The 18,047-nt window shown below is 44.9% G+C and overlaps 1 protein-coding gene across 2 annotated transcripts in view; it reads right to left on the bottom strand.

Moving 5' to 3' along the window:
- Nucleotides 1–18,047, bottom strand: part of PITPNC1 (phosphatidylinositol transfer protein cytoplasmic 1) — a 210,186-nt gene that overhangs the window by 13,590 nt on the left and 178,549 nt on the right. For both annotated transcript variants that reach the window (XM_036451383.2, XM_036451381.2), the window contains exons 7-8: nucleotides 8,670–8,825; nucleotides 5,086–5,149 (exon numbers count right to left, since the gene is read on the bottom strand). In XM_036451383.2, coding sequence (XP_036307276.1) covers nucleotides 5,086–5,149; nucleotides 8,670–8,825 — 220 coding nt within the window. The remainder of the gene's footprint in view (nucleotides 1–5,085; nucleotides 5,150–8,669; nucleotides 8,826–18,047) is intronic.

Below are 18,047 nucleotides of genomic sequence, written 5' to 3'. Positions count from 1 at the left end.
AGCAGGTGATCAATGATTTGCTCTCATCATTGATGTTTCTCTCTCCCTCTCTTTCTAAAATAAAACAAACAAACAAATGAAGGTAGGCTGATTTTACAGGAAGTAGAGGCAAGATCATATATCTGGAAAGCCTTTAGAAGTCAGTTGAACAGACAGAGAAACTACAAATATCAAGGAACAAAACGTCTGCAAGTCTGAGTTTTCCTACCTTGCACTGCACAGTTGCAGCAACTAAATTAAATAAATAAATAAATAAATAAATAAATAAATAAATATTTCAGAGAGGAAGAGAGAGAGAGAGAAAGAGATATAGAAACATCAACAATGAGAGAGAATCATTGATCGGCTGTACTGAGCCCACAACCTGGGCACGTGCCTTTGACCAGAATTGAACCTGGGATCCTTCAGTCTCCAGGCTGATGCTCTATCCACTGAGCCAAACCAGTTAGGGCACAGCAACTAAAAAAATTTTAAAAAGCCTCTACCAACTCTAATTCAATAACCTGCCCAATGGCACATTACATTTTATTTCCTTCTATAAACATTTTCTCTCCATTTCCAGGCTCCTTAGCCAAAACAGTATTCATTTTTCCTTGCTCAAAGTCAAAATGGAAATCTTGAACAAGTGGCTGGGTTGGGTGTGGGGCGGGGCACGGGGGAGACTCCAGCAATCCTGAGTGAGATGTGATACCCCTTTGGCTCCGCCACAGTGAGGGCTATCCTTTGGGAAGTGCCTTATTTATACCTTTAAAAATCATCATAAGGTCAACCATGTTTATTACAAATAGCTTAGGGTGGCTACACCTTTTATGCAGTGAAAGTAGCCAATCCTTAAAGCTTGGTGCATACCCTTTCCATGAACTAATTCAGACCACTAAGATCCTGGGTTGTAGTCTACAGCTGCCATTTTTTCCTATACAGTAGCTCTTCATTTGAGGAAGTGGAGGGTGGGGTCACAGACCCCTTTGAAAAGCTGATGGAAAGTTATGGGTTCTCTCCCCAGAGAGGTGAACATAAGCACGCACATAAAATACTGCCTAAGAGCCAGGGCACTCAAGGTCATGTGAGGCCATTGGAAAATGCTGGCCTGGTGAACTCAACCAACTCACGCTAATCTTTAAACATGCCTTTCTCCACTTTGAGCTTGCTTCACTTAGTGTTAGGCCCGCTCTAGGGACTCATTGTCATGAGGTGGTTTCATCTGTACCAGTCAGAACGACCCCTCTGCCCCTATATATATTTTGGAACAGTGAGGATTTACAAGCTGTTCATGAGGTTCCACTCAATCACAGCCTCCTGCTGGCAATCCTGTGTTCCTTTCTCAAAATACTGTCAGTCTGTGGAGCGAAACCATGCTCTTCTGAAGCTGGGCTGCCTATTTTTATCCACTTCGTTTTCTGAAATGCCTTGTTGCTACTTCTCTGATTAGTGTTCTAGTCACACAGGAGACACCCAAGGCTCATGGATAAAGACCAATCAAGCCTTTGAAAGGCAAACTCAACTCCTTCAATAGTGGAAATGGTTACACTTTACTATGAACATGAGCAGAATAACATCTGTTTAGGAAATTAGTTATGCGACAGCAAAATGCTGAGACTCGGAAAAGATACAAAATTAAAATCCTTGAGCAAGAAAAGATCACTATCAACTACAATGTCCTTTTTTCTTTTCTTTTCTTTTCTTTTTTTTAATCGTAATTAGGCACCGGAGATGGTGAGTCTGGGGAGAAAGACATACAGAGTAGCCACTACATAATGGTGTACAGTTTGTGTGCACTAGGAACACTCAGCCCAGGGGGTGGATGGGACTAAAATTTAGCCCCAAGATGATAGCACCTGCTGAATCTGCCTAAAGGGGGCGCCTGTTCTAATTCTCACAAGGCACCAGAATTTGGCAGTTGGTCCTGAAGACTGCTACCATTCTTTGTTTAATCTGTTTGTACTGAATCAAACTGCTCTTCCTTGGGATCTAATCTGGTTTGCAGTTCATGCTATACCCCAGGTGTTCATAAGCTTTATCGAGCATCAGACTCATCTGGAGGGCTATTAACACAGATTGCTGGCCTATCCCGCAGGGTAGGTTTAGGGCAGGGCCTGAGAATCTGAATTTCCAACAGGGGATGCTGATGTTATTGGTCCAGGGACTTTGAGAACCAGGCTATGAGCTACAGACAAGAGTGGTTTTTGTTTGTTTGTTCTTTACGTTAGACCTTGTCCATGTTTACTAATGACAGCCTTTCTGGCTCTGTGCAGAGCAAAGAAAAATAAGCAACTTCAGGCACCCAAACCTGAAAAGCTGTCCTGTAGACAATTGGCATCTGTCCCAGGGACACACCCATTCACCTGAAAGACCCACAGTCCCCAGCGTTACTGTGGACAGAAGGCTCAAAGACCCTCTGTGGGCAGGGCCATCTCCACCCATTTGACTTGAGGGTCTGCGTCTGTGTAATGAAAGAGCCACGGTTTTGCTGGCAAGCAGCTCAGACAGGGGACGATGCCAGCCGTCACTTACACGAAATGGATGGATGGTTCTCAGAACCCCTTGCTGGCTGAACAGGCTTCCTGTTTGGTTAGGGCTGGGGTTGTGTAGTCAGGGGGTAGAGGCCTTTCTGGGGAGTGCACGGCACCCTGATGGTCTACATCCGGGAACCCACAAGCTGCTTTTCTGCACTCAAGATACAGAAAAGGCTTTTTGTCAACCAAAAGTGGAGTTCTGTCTCTACCGAGCCCATCTGAAGTAAACAGGTAGGTGTCCTCTGTGAGGTCTCTGGGACTGGGGGCCTCCAGGTTCCTTCGATATTATTTACCTTTGGGTCCCGGGAACAGTGTGAGATTTTTCTGTTTTGGGATTAAAAGTATTTTGGTCTTCCTTACTCCAGTCAATCCCCATCCTCTACCGTCTAGCAGGTCTCTTGCTGGAGGCCCACCCACAATTTTCCCTCTTTCTATATCCATCTCTCCTCAGGCCCTTCCCTGATGGACAGGCTGGCAGTGTTTTGTCCTCTGAGCCAGGACCCAGCTGCCCTGCTTGATGCTGAGCTTTCTTTTTCTTTCTTTCTTTTAAAAAAATATATATTTTATTGATTTTTTACAGAGAGGAAGGGAGAGGGATAGAAAGCTAGAAACATTGATGGGAGAGAAATATCGACCAGCTGCCTCCCGCACACCCGCTATTGGGGATGTGCCCGCAACCAATGTACATGCCCTTGACCGGAATCGAACCCGGGACCTTTCAGTCCGCAGGCCATCACTCTATCCACTGAGCCAAACCGGTCCCGGCTGATGCTGAGCTTTCTTAAAAGTCTATGCTGGCATCCTGGCCCTAGAGAGACACCTACTGACGTGCCCAGCGTCTCCTCGGTCTTCAAAGTGGCAGATATTTGGTCCTTCGGGTCCCCTTCACTTGCCAACCTTTTTATCAGTTTGAGCCTGTTATTCTTTGAATATCCTTTTGATATCCCTCGTGTAGGTGGTAAGGAAACTAGAAGCCTGGAGGAATCCAAGTTGGGACTTACCAGTTATTTAACTTTTTTTGGGGTCTGTGCTTCCTCTAAGAATCTGAGGAAAGCTCCCCAGAAAAATACAACCAGAAAGATTGGTTTAAAGATCAGGGGAAGTAACCACAGGAGACTGTCCCTCCTGCCTCACAGAAGACAACCACAGACAGGTCTCAGGGAGACACACGACCATGAGCTGAGCCAGCCCGAGGGCCGTGGGTGGCAGCATCCTGGGGGTTGTGTTAAGCGAGTGGTGATTTTGCCCTAGCCGGTTTGGCTCAGTGGGTGGAGTGTCGGCCTGTGGACTGACGGGTCCCTGATTCAATTCCGATCAAGGGCACGCACATGCCTGGGTTGCAGGCTGCCAGTCAATGATTCACTTATGTTTCTATTCTCTCTCCCTCTCCCTTCCTCTCTGAAATCACATATATATGTGTGTGTGTGTGTGTGTATATATATATATATATATATATATATATATATATATATATATAGAGAGAGAGAGAGAGAGAGAGAGAGAGAGAGAGAGAGAGAGAGAGGTGATCTTCCAAAAGAATCTCTTCTAGGAAGATGCATTTGTTCTTCAGAAGATGCAGAACTGGGAGGAACAATTACAAAAAATAAAAGCAAAATATAGAAAGCCCTTGGCCTACAAAAGCATGTTTCTAAAAAAATGTGGCTCAGAAACAGCAAACAATATTACTGACGATCCCTGCCTTTGTCCATTCAGTCCACCCTCCCCTTTCACTTTAAGTTTGATACCTTCTGCTCTGAAGAGGAAAGGAACTGGTGGAACAGTGACAGAAAAGCACCAGAATGCAACCGAGCTTACACTGAGAACAGATTCAGGGTGACTTAGGATAAGGCCAAGGAGAAGGGCACCTCATTAAATAATCAGATCTAATCCCAGCCACCAATTGGGTATGTTTGTTTCTATTTAAAGTCAAGGACACTAGTGTCTGATGACTGGTCCTGGAACTGGAGAGGATTCTGTGGGTAAAATGACAGTGCAGAGGATCTGGGGAGGGTGCTCCATCCATCATTTACTGTAAAAGAGCAGAACTTGCTAAACTCTTCCCAAATCATGTAAAAAAAAAAAAAAAAAAAAAAGGCCAAAACAATAGCCTTAGGATTAAGGGGATATCTAATTTTCTGTCCTTGAACTCTTGCGGAATCCTTGTTTTGTGTGAGGGAGTGTTTCAAGTGATCTGTGAATTGAAGGAGTTTCACTTGGTATAACACTTGCGACAGCTTTGATCTTGAAGTCTATATAAATTAGGATGAGACTGAAACCCACCCAACAGAGAATTATAGAGTCCTACATGCAAGTCAAGTAAGCAAGCATCAAACATACTGACTGAGGTCCCACTTCCTCAACAGCTAAGTACAATAGTTATTTTAGATCAAGCTTCTAGCATTACATTTTTCCTCATTATGTTCCGTGAACAGTGCTATTTTCCAATACAGGAGGCAGTAGCCCTGCCTTTGTTGATGTCTTTCTAGGTAGCATTTAAAGCCAGATGGACTAAAATCCCAAGTCAATGTATTATGAAATCGTCCTACAAGTTATTTCGGGGAAGTTGACTTACCATACCATTCATCAACCCATGCAAAAGCCTGTCTATGTCCAATCAGCAGAATATCTCGGACCACCTAAAAAAGTAAAAGAAGAAGGTTGAAATAACACCATGTTTGATTAAAATCACCTGGAAAATAGGTCACTCCCAGTTTCAGGGATCCTGGCATTATATATGTCTCCATAGCTCTGTTCATATGGCAGGACAATGCTAGGAGACATGCACAGGTGTTATACTTGCTCACCCTCAGCCCTTTCCATTGCGGGCTGTCCTGGGTGTAAATTAATGTCTGTCTTGCTTGGAAGTCAGGCTGGAGGTGTGTACAAACCAATGGGAACGACTTGGCAGTCACGCGGCAATGACTGGAATGAATCTCCAGGCTAATCACCTTGAGATTTTTCTCTTTGTTTACTTTTATCTAAAACATTTGTAGAGGGTGTGTCTCACTGGTGCCAAGCAGTCAGACATGCTAGAAATCAAGAGTTTTTCTGGGTCACTTCTTAATAAAGAACACTCAACATTCTTCTCTGATGAAATATCTTAAATATTGGTTCATTTTCTTTAAATAATTGAAGCGCCCCCGCCGGTTTGGCTCAGTGGGTAGAGTGTGGGCCTGCGGACCAAAGGGTCCCTGGTTCAATTTCGGTCAAGGGCACATACCTTGATTGCAGGCTCCTCCCTAGTCCCGGCCCTGGTTGGGGCCATGCAGGAGGCAACCAATAGATGTGTTTTGCTCAGACTTCCCCCTCTCTTCCACTCTCCCTAAAAATCAGTGGAAAAATATCCTTGGGTGAAGATTAACAAAACAAAACAAAAAAATAAAACAAACAAACAAATAATTGAAGGTGTGGTATACAAGAAGCATAAATATCTTTCTGGCTTGACTTTCATGTAATTAAGAACGGGGGTGGGGGAGGGAGAGCAAGGGCAGTTAACTATTATTGAAAGAAATGAAATAAGACACCCAAAGTAGAACAGAACATAATGGCAATGATAATAAACTTGTCTTGTTGCCATTATGTGTCACCATCAGAATGAAACTGTTTCTGATGGTGACACATAATGGCAACAGGACAAAAGAAAAATAATATAGACACAGCTTGTGTGTGAATAGCCCTATTATGTGCTTTTAACTTATGGTATTATTTTTTTTTGTCCCCCATAAATACTCCTTAGAAAGTTTCTTGGACACTCACACTCTCCTTCTGAGATTCCTCTTACTATCTAAAGCCTCTCATGGAAGGTTTGAGCATGTTTCGGTAAATGAAGGATTTTAATTTTGGTGAATTTGCAGAAACAAGGGAAGTATTTATCAGAAAGTGTTTATTATGCCAGGCCTCTGGGTAGCTGGTGAGGCTGAAGGAGGCAATGTAATGAAAATAAGAAATGTTCGTGAAGCTGAACATACTTGAGTGCCGAGTGTGTCAAATTCATGGAAATCAAAAGAACAGCATCGAGGCATCAGTAAATAGACCCTATTACGTTAAGCACAACACAGCTGTCTGCTTGGAAACAGGAACTCAATAATGTGCTAATAGCTCGCTTTCAAACATTTCTTCCCCTTAACTGTGAAAAGATTCTTAAAAAAACAAAGGTGTTCAGAGAAAGGCGCCCATGCAAATGCTGGCTTCAGACACTCATTAGCAACTCATGTGCCAGAGCAGGTGTGTGCTGGGCGTTGGTAGCACCTCATTCCACTTGGAAATGGGCAATGGGGATGCCTACGCCAGCCAGAGTGTACTTCTTACAGGTGTTTTAAAGAAACAGAGTCTCAAAACTAGCCCAAGTCATCTGTGAGAAAAGAAACACGAGGAGCGCTGTGGTAAAGAAAAGGGGCTGAGTGGATGTTGTAGGAAGTCACAGCCTGAGACAGACACAGAGCAGAGGCTGGAAGATTTTCACCCTGGGAGCCCTGTCTTCCTGCTCACTAACTGGGACCCAGCAGGACGACAGGCAGCCCCAGAACTGGATTTCTAGGTGCCTTGCCCGACTCCCTCCTCTGGTTGGGCAGAATGGGTTCTGAGGCTCAGTAGAATTGGCACCCTTCTCTGTCTCAAATTTGTTCCAGCGTCTGTGATAATCACGAGCCCAAGGTCAGTCTATTCCTTGGACCTAATTTCAAGATTTACAAATTTTTATGGTCAATTGGGTACCCTATTTTATTGTCAATTGTCTCCTGTAGACAAATCCATCTAAGGAACAAAAAGCTTAGCACACAAGTTTAAATTCAACACCTCCAAAAGAATTCCAGAAAGCTTTTTATAAAAAAATTATTGTTATCAATTTTTAAGAGGATAAACAAACAGATACTCAGCCTATCTGGAATGTAGAGATAACGTGGGTAGTATTTATTTTTATGGAGATGGGAGGAATTATAAAGGGCAGTGTTCAACACTACATTTTCTTTCTTTTTCTTTCGCCATGAGGACAGGGGTCATGTTAGAAACCTCTAAAAAACCTAAATCATTACCAAGGGAATTCCTGCTACAAAATTAATGAGCTTAGCCAAGGTGGGTATAGAATTGAAATCTGTATTTTGAGATTGTTCACAATTCTTTGTTGACAGAATTCTATGAGGAGAAATTCTGCAGTGCATCATCTAATGGGACTACTGGGATTTCTTGCTCTGTCTCTTGAGGTGCCTTCTACACTCAGACGGTGCCTCAGGGTCTACATTTGCAGGACCTTTAGAGTGAGAATTATCCTCGGGGAATGCACATGCAGATAAGCCCTGTGCCTCTGCCTGCAACCCAAGTACCAAGTATAAGTACCTGTGCTTGGAACTAGATTAGCCCAATGCCAAAAGGAGAAGTATGTGATGTTTTTAACATTTTTTTTTAATTAAAATTTTTCAATTACAGTTTGCATTTAGCATTATTTTGTACTAGTTTCAGGTAGACAGCATAGTGGTTAGACAATCATAAGCTTTACAAAGTGTTCCCCCTGATATTTTCAGTACTCTCTTGGCCCCATACAGTTATTACACTATTGTTTATACTCTCCAGGCTGTACTTTACTTCCCCATGACTATTTTGTTAACTACCAATTTGTACTTCTTAATCTCTTTCACCCAGCCCTACCAGCCCTTCTGATCTCTGTGACTCTAAGTCTGTTTCTATTTTGTTTGTTTATTTTATTCTTTAGATTCCACATATGAATGAAATCATATGGTGTTTGTCTTTCTCTGTCTGGCTTATTTTTTTTTTAGCTCCATACCCTCTAAGTCTATCTATGCTGTTGCAAATGTAAGATTCCATTTTTTTTATGGCTAAGTAATATTCCACTGTTTATGTAGGTACCACAGCATTTTTATCCACTTGTCTACTGATGGGCACTTGGGTTGCTTCCATATAGGATAAGTGTTTTGAAAGTCCAACTTCCTAAATACACTCACACAATAGATATGGAGGTACAGGATAGGAGATGGTGTAAAAGATCTACTAGTGGAAGAAAATTAAACCTGAATGTAAAATGCTTAGATGCAGTTACCTGGTGTTGGCTCAGCACCTGTGCATCTGTGGTATATCACTCACTCCAGCTTACCATCAAGACAGGTACATGCTCCGAGGCTGAGGAACTGCTCTTTGTTCGCTTACCTTGTGTACAAATTGTTCCACTCTGGTCTGGAGCCCCCAGACCTCAAACTTCACAGTCACCAGCTTGTAGGAACACATGATGGGCTGATGACTATCTCTCCAGCCTTCCCGTAACTGTCCCCGTCCTGTCTTCTCTGACTTGAAGTGTTTAGGATCCTGGAAAAAATATACCAAAGAAACGGTAACTTGGAAGTGAAGCTAAGTGAAAGAAGCTTTTCACCAAAGGCCACACTGTAGAATTCCATTTATATGAAATATCCAAAATAGGCAAATCTATGGAGAAAGAAAGTAGATTAGTGGCTAGGGAATGGGTATAGAACAGGGAATGGATGCTATGGGGACAAAGTTTCTTTTGGGGGTGATAAAAATGTTCTAAAATTAGATTTAAGGGGATGGCTCAAAATTCAGTGAGTGTGCTAAAAGCCATTGAACTGAACACTTTAAGTGGGTGAACTCTCTGGCATGTAAATTATCTATCTATCTATATCTATCTATATATATCTATATCTATCTATCTATCTATCTATCTATCTATCTAAAAGCCTAAGCGACCATTATGATGGAACTACCAGTCACTATGACACACACTGACCACCAGGGGGCAGACGCTCAATGCAGGAGCTGCCCCCAGCCTGTAGGCCCTGATTGTGATGGGGCCTGCTGGCTACCCTGCTGGTCCCTACTTCCCCCTCCCCCCAGGCTGGCAGGCCCCAATTGCCTGATTGGGGCTGGGCCCCAGGCTGGGATGGGAAACCAGGAGTAGGTGATGGTAGATGCAGGTGGTGAGGGAAGGAGGAGGGGGAGGCGGGGAACCTGATTGGCCCTGATTGGTCAGGCCTAGAGACTCAACCCATGAATGAATTTCATGCACGAGGCCTCTAGTATATCAATAGAACTGTGAGAGATACATAAATGCATTTTAGACACTATAAAAAAAAGTGTTATAAGCTACCTCAGTAGGATTTTTCAGTGTGTGCTCTGTGTTCTGCCCTGGGTTTGCTGACATCCCTGAATAAATGAATATTATAATAGTCATCACCCCAAGCCCCTAACTAAATGTACACTGTGGGCATAGTATAGAAGCAGGTATCACACATGCTCCCCGATGATCTGACCTGAGGGTGTGAAGGGCATCAGCTGTGGGTGGTTGTGGAAAACTTCCCTCCACACAGAGAACAAACTCAGCTCTACTTGGACACCTCTGTTCCCTGACCTCCCACTAGGGTCCCTCCTAATTTGCATCAATTGCAGGAAAGTGGTGGGCCTGGGGGCAGAAAGGGACCAGAGTGAGGCAAATATATAATTAATGGAATACAAAATTTACAAAAGGGGTTCCAGAAGTGGGGGAGGAAAAAGAACGGACAGTAGGTATCCAACGAAGTAAGTGCTTCTGTGAAGGGATCTTGAGAGCGGGTAGCATTTTTGAATCTTTGGTACCAACATTGTCATGCTGTATTTTTATTACCCAAACCAATTTAGAAACTGACACTGAAATGATATGCACAGGTCCCGAATGATAGACCCATGGAAAAGGCATAAGCACAGGGTCTGGCCCATAACAAGTGCTCCTTCATGCAAACCATGATTGCACCCCCAACACAGTCATTGAAGACTTAGAGTAAATATCCAACCCTCAGTCCAGCAGAGACAGCAATGCCTTCCAAAGCACCTGCAGGTTGCAGTAAAATATTTGATGTTTAAGGCCATGGAACGAATTCCCGCCTGCCTGCGTTCCTATGCCACATAAAGCCATGAAGAATAAAGAGAGAATAAAGCAAGAGATGTATCAACAGGGAGACTATGGTAGACAATCTCCAAACATGGTGGCCATCAATTCCTTCCTCACCGTGCAGGCACGCTGTTCCTGTCGCCAACGATAGAGGCCTTCTGCCCTCCCCTGGAACCTAGCCTGGCCTTTGACTTGCTTTGACCAATGCAATGTGTCAGAAGAGACGCTGTGTCCGTTCAGGTCACACTAATGTATGTTTCGGACTTAAGAATAAAGCCAGACTGTGCAGTATCACACAGGAACACTGGTGGATTGAACTTCCAAAGCAGCAAAGAATTGAGGGGCCCCACAGCAAATTTCATTTCGGAGTAAGGCGGGTAAGGTTCTGCCTGCACAGTGAGAATTAGGTAGATGGTGAAATCCAGGTGTGGCTCCTGATTGCACCACAAAATTACAAAGTTTTATTAGGATATTGCCAAATAAGGTTTTAGGAAAAGGCTAGATGGAAATAAGAAGTGCACAGTATTTTTAGAATAGGATTTTTAAGGTGGATGTGGTAATTTGGTTTGATGTCCCTAATTTTATGGATAAGAATGCCAAGGCCTGAGAGAAATGAAATCATTTTGCACTGAGTGACAGGTTCTAGACCAATGTTCGTTCGTTCTTTCTTACGTTCTCTTTCTTTCTTACGTTCTCTCTCTCTCTCTCTCTCTCTCTCTCTCTCTCTCTCTCTCTTCTTTCTTTCTTTCTTTCTTTCTTTTTTTTTTCTTTCTCTCTCTCTCTCTCTCTCTCTCTCTCTCTCTCTTTCTTTTTTTAAATATATTTTATTGATTTTTCACAGAGAGGAAGAGAGAGATAGAGAGTTAGAAATATCGATGAGAGAGAATCATCGATCAGCTGCCTCTTGCGCACCTCCTAGCGGGGATGTGCCCGCAACCAAGGTACATGCCCTTGATCGGAATCGAACCCGGGACCTTTCAGTCCGCAGGCCTATCCACTGAGCCAAATCGGTCCTGGCACCCAATGTTCTTTCCACTACGTTTACTTTTAATTCTAAACAGGGAAAGGGTGTTTTTGTTACAGCCAGATGCAAAGAAGCAATGCACACTTAGGCTTTTTATGGCAACAGTGGGCTGATTTTTTTGCAAGTCTGGAGTCATATCTATAGCTGCTGATTTCATCTAGGAAATCTCAGATGTGGCTACAATAAGGAATTCATGTCCAAAGAGCTGGAGGGAGGAAAGGGAGAGAACACCTGAGGGCTCTTTTAATGGAAATTCAAGATCAGACATGAACATCCAATTGAATGCCTTTGGATGAAGATGAGAAAAAAATATATAACCTGAAATATTCTGATCTCCAACTTTTCTCCCTTTCCCATTCAGAGCTCATTGCCTCCCATCCTCACCCCCTCACCCCAATACCCATTCCTCTTGAAATAATTTTCAACTCTCATTTTCTCACTTGAATTTGTGGACATAAATATGTAAGTTGTAAATTTACACCTCAATTAACCTTTCTTTATAACCTTGAAACATTTTGTATTTTTAAAACTTTTGATCTGTGTTTCTACAGCTACTACAGTATCTTGGTCCTAAATTCAAACTCTGTTATATCACTCTTTTTTTTTTTTTTTCAAATGGGATTTGACTGTAAGGGTAGAGACTCTTTTTTTTTTAATTTAAAAAAAAATACATTTTATTTATTTTTTACAGAGAGGAAGGGAGAGAGATAGAGAGCTAGAAACGTTGATGAGAGAGAAACACCGACCAGCTGCCTCTTGCACACCCCCTATCGGGGATGTGCCCGCAACCAACATACATGTCCCGGAATCGAACCTGGGACCTTTCAGTCCGCAGACCGACGCTCTACCACTGAGCCAAACCGGTTTTGGCTCACTCTTTTTTTTTTTTTCCTGAGGGAGGGAGGGAGGGAGGGAGGGAGAGAGAGAGAGAGAGAGAGAGAGAGAGAGAGAGAGAGAGAGAGAGAGAGAAAGAGAGAAACATCAATGATGCCTGGCTGGAGTGGCTTAGTGGTTGAGCATCAACCTATGAACCAGGAGTTTATGGTTCTGGTCAGGGCACATGCCCGGGTTATGGGCTTGATCCCCAGTGTGGGATGTGTAGAAAGCAGCTGATCAATGCCTCTCTCTCATTATTGATGTTTCTTTAAATTTTTATTTTTATTTTTATTTTTTAATTGATTTCAGAGAAGAAGGGAGAGAAAGAGGGAAACATCCATCTGTTGCCCCCCATGTGTCCCAACTGGGAATCAAACCCACAACCCTTTCTGTATATGGACAATGCTCTAACTAACTGAGCCACACCAGCTGGGCATCCAGGTTTCCTTATTTTAAAACAAGGTTTATAAACCTTTACCTTTACCTCTGAAGCTACAAATACCCTAGACTTTCCCACACTTTGATTTCAGGGTTTGGCCTATTTTAAGAGGAGATAAAGTTTGACTTCAGTGTGATGAAGAGATTACACATTCTGGACCTCCTGGATCTCCACTCAGTGCAACCAGAAAATACAGTGCAAGCTCTCTGTAGTGGGCTGTAGATACATCCCTCTTTCCCAGCAAAGACATACCTTAGTCCTCACCGCCAGCAACTATGAATGTGATCTTATTTGGGGGGAAAATGTCTTTGCGGATGTAATGAAGCTAAAGGTCTCCAAATGAGATCGTCCTAGATTAAGAGGGTGGGCTCTACGTCCAATAACAAGTGTCCTTATAAGAAACAGAAACGGAGAAGACAAGAGGCACATGCTGTCGGAGGCAGAGATGGAAGGCATATAGCCACAAACCAAGGAGCGGGCAGAAGCTGAAAGAGGCAAGAAAGGATTCTTCTCTAGAGCCTTGCCTTGATTTCGGGCTCTGGCCTCAGAGCTGTGAGAGACATCCCTGGGGACGAGGCGAAAGGCTAACCTCACCCCTCTGCTTCTGATGTAACTGGTCTTGGTGGGCCTGGGCATCCAGCTCCCCACGTGAACTGAAGGCACCGCCAAGGTCAAGCCACTGCTCCAAGACACAATGTCCTCTCAGGGCTGCCATTTTTCACTCTGTGGGCAGGATGGTCCCCTCTGAAGTTCGGGCACCGTCTGTGAGAGGAGAGGAAGTCTCGTCATCTGCAGGGTGGTGTCAGTGCCGGCTCCTTCGTGGGGCTTCTACTGGATAATGTAGGCAACATGCCCCGTCCAGCACCCAATGGATGGCGTGTGATAGGCAGGAGACACCCGAGAGAGATAAGAAACATCCTCGAGAGAGACTGTAATGCAATTTCCTCAGATCTTATTAAGTTCCTCGAAAGAAGGCAGCAGGACTGTCCGAAGAGCTGCAGGACGGTTATTGCTCTGCGGTTATCCTGGGGCCCCGCGCACAGGAAAGCGCTGGTAAGTGCAGCAGAAGCAGGCCTGCCCGCCACCATCACGCAGGTGTCCTTGAACCAGCAAAAGGCTGGTGGGCGCTCCCACTTCCCGGGAGCTGTCACCTGCCAGTGTCCACAGAACGGTGGTGGAAGAAACCCAGAGAAGGGCTTTTGCTTGTTGGATGCTACGACTAGGCTCCAGGCCAAGGACAAGGGATAGTCTCCAGTTTCAGGACCAATCCCTTTCTCTCTGTCTCCTGTTTCAGTGGCAGGTTCCAAGATGACAAAGCACTTTGCCCCCCTGCAGGCTGCTGCCTTAGGGAGTCAGGCCCCCCAATTTCACTGGAGCTCCGCAACCACATGGTGGTATTTGCAGGAGCCATTTCGGGAGCGTGCCTGGTGGGAACAACAGCCCGATGGGTCGGTCTTGAAGCCAGACAGAGTTTGAGCATCTCAGGGGTTTCTTAAGAGCTTTCCTCTTAAGGACGAGTGGAGAGCTACACACTCAGGTGCAGTCCTTTCCTTTCAAGCGAAGGTGGGCTCTTTCCCTTCCTGGAGACCACGGCATTAGATTGCTAGGGCTGCAGTAAAAATATCACCAATTGTGTGTCTTAAACAACAGAAATTTACTGTCTCATCAGCCTGGAGGTTCGAGGTTGGAGATCAAGGTGAGGGCAGGGCTGGTTCCCTCTGAGGGCTATAAATAATTTGTTCCACGCCCCTCAGCTTGCTTCTTGCTTTGGGTGGCTTGGTAGCCAGCAGTTTTGTTATTCCTTGGCTTATAGATGCACACCAGTCACATGACGTTCTCTCTGTAGGTCTTCACGTTGTCTTCCGTCCGTGTCTGTCTCTGAGTCTACATGTCCCCCTTTTACAATATAAGGACACCAGTCATACTAGTTAAAGGCCCTTCCCCCCTCATTTAACTCAACCCCCTCTGGAAAGACCCGCTTTCCAGGTAAGCTCACTCTCAGATTAGGAGTTAGGACTTCCACAACTGCTCCCTTGGTTGTGGGGTGCTGCACCCCACACTCCTCAGTTGCAGCTGGTCCCGGGGTGATGCGGAATTCTCTGAACGTAATGCTCTTGCCGGGAACGCTCTGCCCAGCAGCCGGCTGGCTGGGAGGTGCCAGGCTGCAGTTTTCCTGGCCCGGCTTCTAAATTCATCCAGAGAGAGAGCTCCGGCTCACGTCTCGCTGCAAGTCCCCAGGCTTAGCAGATGGCACGCTGGACATTTGCAGTCAAAGTCCATCTGCACGGAGGAAGGAGCGATGGTGCCAGGACTGCCATCTCGTGGCCAGATGGACCTCGCTGGCCACCCTTCTGCGTGAGGTCATCCTCTGCAGAAGGCTTCCTCTCCACAAGGGCAGGCACACCTACAGGCCTCCTCCACCTCGCGCTTGGACAAAGCTGAAAAGGTGACCCTAGGCTTCTTCCTTAGGGCCGCCCAGGGGACAGGGCCCAGGAGACACTGTCCCGTGTTGGTTAGAATCAGTCTCACACCTGGGAGGTGTTCGGAGAAGCCCCGGGAGATCCTGGAACACGGCTGGAAGCATGGCTTCTGTCTCAGAGGCGATTTTATTAGCCGACTTTTACTGAGATGTTAAGTCTCTGTGATTAATTACCCTTTCAATTTGAACCACATAGGACCCTGTCCAACAGGGACTTGCCCTGTTAATTGAAACTAGTAGTTTTTGATAAATGTTAAATGAAAAAGGGCTAAGCAGCAACAGGTTAGGAATAGCTACATTATAGAACTATTGTATAATGCTCAGCTCTAAAATAGGAATGAACTATGAACACATGTCAGATTTTTTTCTTCTGCATTCTGGAATTTTTCTGGAAGACTCCAAGGTGTTATAGATACTGTTTTCTCATACCACCTCCAAAGGATGGCTGTTTAAAACTGGTAAAATTTAGTCCTGACTTTAGACCAAGATTTCTTCAACTTGAATTCTAAAAGGGATACTCATAAAAATTAAGCAGCTTTCAAAGAAGCTAGTCCCAACAGACCACTTACTACAGGATCCCATTCATAGGAAATGTCCAGAACAGAAAAATCAACAGAGACTGAAAGATCAGTGGTTGTGCAGGGCTGGGGTGAGGTAGCTTGTGGGGAAAAGAGCAGGGGGAAGAGGGGTGATAGCCAAAGCATTCAGGGTTTCTTTTAGGGGTGATGGACATGTTTTAAATCTGACTGTGGTGATGGTTGTGCACATCTGTGAATATACTAAAATCCACAGGGTAATTGAATTCTATACTTCAAATGGGTAAATTGAATGGTATGTGAACTATTCTATATAATAAAAGGCTAATATGCAAATTGTCTCCTGATAGGCAGTTTGACAGTGAGTTCAACCAGGGGGTGGGGCCAGCTGGCCAACCATCCATGGCCTCTTCCCCCAGCCGGTCTTGCCCTTGACCGGGGCAGGCCAGACCGGACCCCACCTATGCACAAATTCATGCACTGGGCCTCTAGTATCTCAATAATGCTGTTTTAAAAACAACAACAACAAAAAGAACTAAGGAGCTTTCATAGTGTGCTTGAGAATTGGCCCAAAACTTTACTTAAAAGGTCAACTGCTCTGCATCAGATAAAACAAACTAACAAAAAACCCCAAAAAAACCTAAATGTGAACTACAGCCTGAAGCAGCCAATTCTTGCTTTGCTAGCAATTAATAACTAAAGTGCTGTTTTCCTAAGCATCGGCTCTTGGCATCAGAGTGCACCACGGACATCAGTGACTTGGGCTACTGGCACAGCACCTCTCTTAGGGAGCCTGACGCAGAAGCCATCTGACAAGTAGACAGGCAGACAAAAAGGTGGCTGTGGGGTGTGTGGGGGGTATTGCTTCGGTACGGGTTCTGAGCCCTTCTCACTTATAATCAGTGCCAGAAAGACTCACGACTCTGTACTTGGGGAGGAGGGAGCATGAGAATGGGAAATGTGAGCACATCCCACAGAATAATTTAATAATCGGAGGTGTTTTGTGTTTTTTTTAATTCTCACCCGAGGATATTTCCCCCATTGATTTCTAGACAGAGTGGAAGGGAGGGAGAAGGGAAAGAGAGAGAGAGAAATAGAGAGAGAGAGAGAGAGAGAGAGAGAGAGAGAGAGAGAGAGAGAGAGAGAGAGAGAGAGAGAGAGGGAAACATCAATGTGAGAGAGATGGCACATCAATTGGTTGCCTCTTGCATGCACCCTTACAGGGGCTAGGGAACCTGCAACTGAGGTATGTCCCCTTGATCGGGAATCGAACCTGAGACCTATAGTTTGACACTCTAACCCCTGAGCGAAACAAGCCAGGGCAATAGTTGTAGGTCTCGAGCTCTGAGGGTGACCACTGTTGATGGCTTTCAGGGACTAGGGAGAAGATTAAGTTGAGAGAACCCCAAGAGATGCGATTAGAGGATAGCAATGGGAGGGACAGGTCATCATACTAGCTGAGTAAATCCTTGCTGTGCTCCAGAGCCTGTGCTGGGAACCCAGGTCTATTAGAAGTGTGGGTGGTTGGACTTGTGACTGCCATCATCAGTGGGGATGGACGGTTTTGTGGGACCAAGCCCTTTAACTCGGGGATCGGATGCTGTCTCCAGGTAGGCAATTAAATTGTTGTCAGAGTTAAATTGTTGGACAGCCAGCTTGGTGCTGGACAATCAGGGGTTCAGTTGTTATCAGAGAAAACACCCCAGAATTCTCCTCACAACAAACTTATAAAGTACATGACTATCTTCTTCTTCTTTTTAAATAATACCCTAGGGAATGCCCCATCCTATTCCCAGACTCGCTCCCTTCCTCAGCCCCTGCCATGGGCATCTTCCATAAGCCCCTCCTTCAGGAGACTGCAGATGGGCCTGCACATTCCCAGCTCAGCAAATAGTCAGCTCTTGTGCAACTTACAGACACCCCAATTCCTGTAATTGATTCTCTTTAAATACTTCCCTCACATGGCTTTGGGGTTAGGCAAGAAGGATATTTCCAATGACTCTGAGTATGTCCCTCCCTTGCCTGTAAATAAAGACTGTTAGGGGGAGAGATGGATGCAGGGAGCCAATTGGGAAGGTCCATCTGGGCCACCTGGGTTGGCCCTGGGAACACCTGGCCTGAGCAGACTAGCAGCTGCCTGTGGGACATGGAGTCCTAACTCCTTTGTCCCCAGCCTTGGGCCTGGTTCCCATTCCAGAGCAACTTGAGATGGCTTCCTAACATCCTGTTATGTAATGCTAACCTGTTCCTCTCAGCAGTGACAGACATGACTTTGTATTAAGATAACTTCAAAAC

This window comes from Pipistrellus kuhlii, unplaced genomic scaffold, assembly GCF_014108245.1.
Source record: "Pipistrellus kuhlii isolate mPipKuh1 unplaced genomic scaffold, mPipKuh1.p scaffold_m20_p_22, whole genome shotgun sequence".
NCBI lineage: Eukaryota > Metazoa > Chordata > Mammalia > Chiroptera > Vespertilionidae > Pipistrellus > Pipistrellus kuhlii.
The sequence above is the reverse complement of the archived record's forward strand: the minus strand, read 5'-3'. Positions and strand labels throughout refer to the sequence as shown.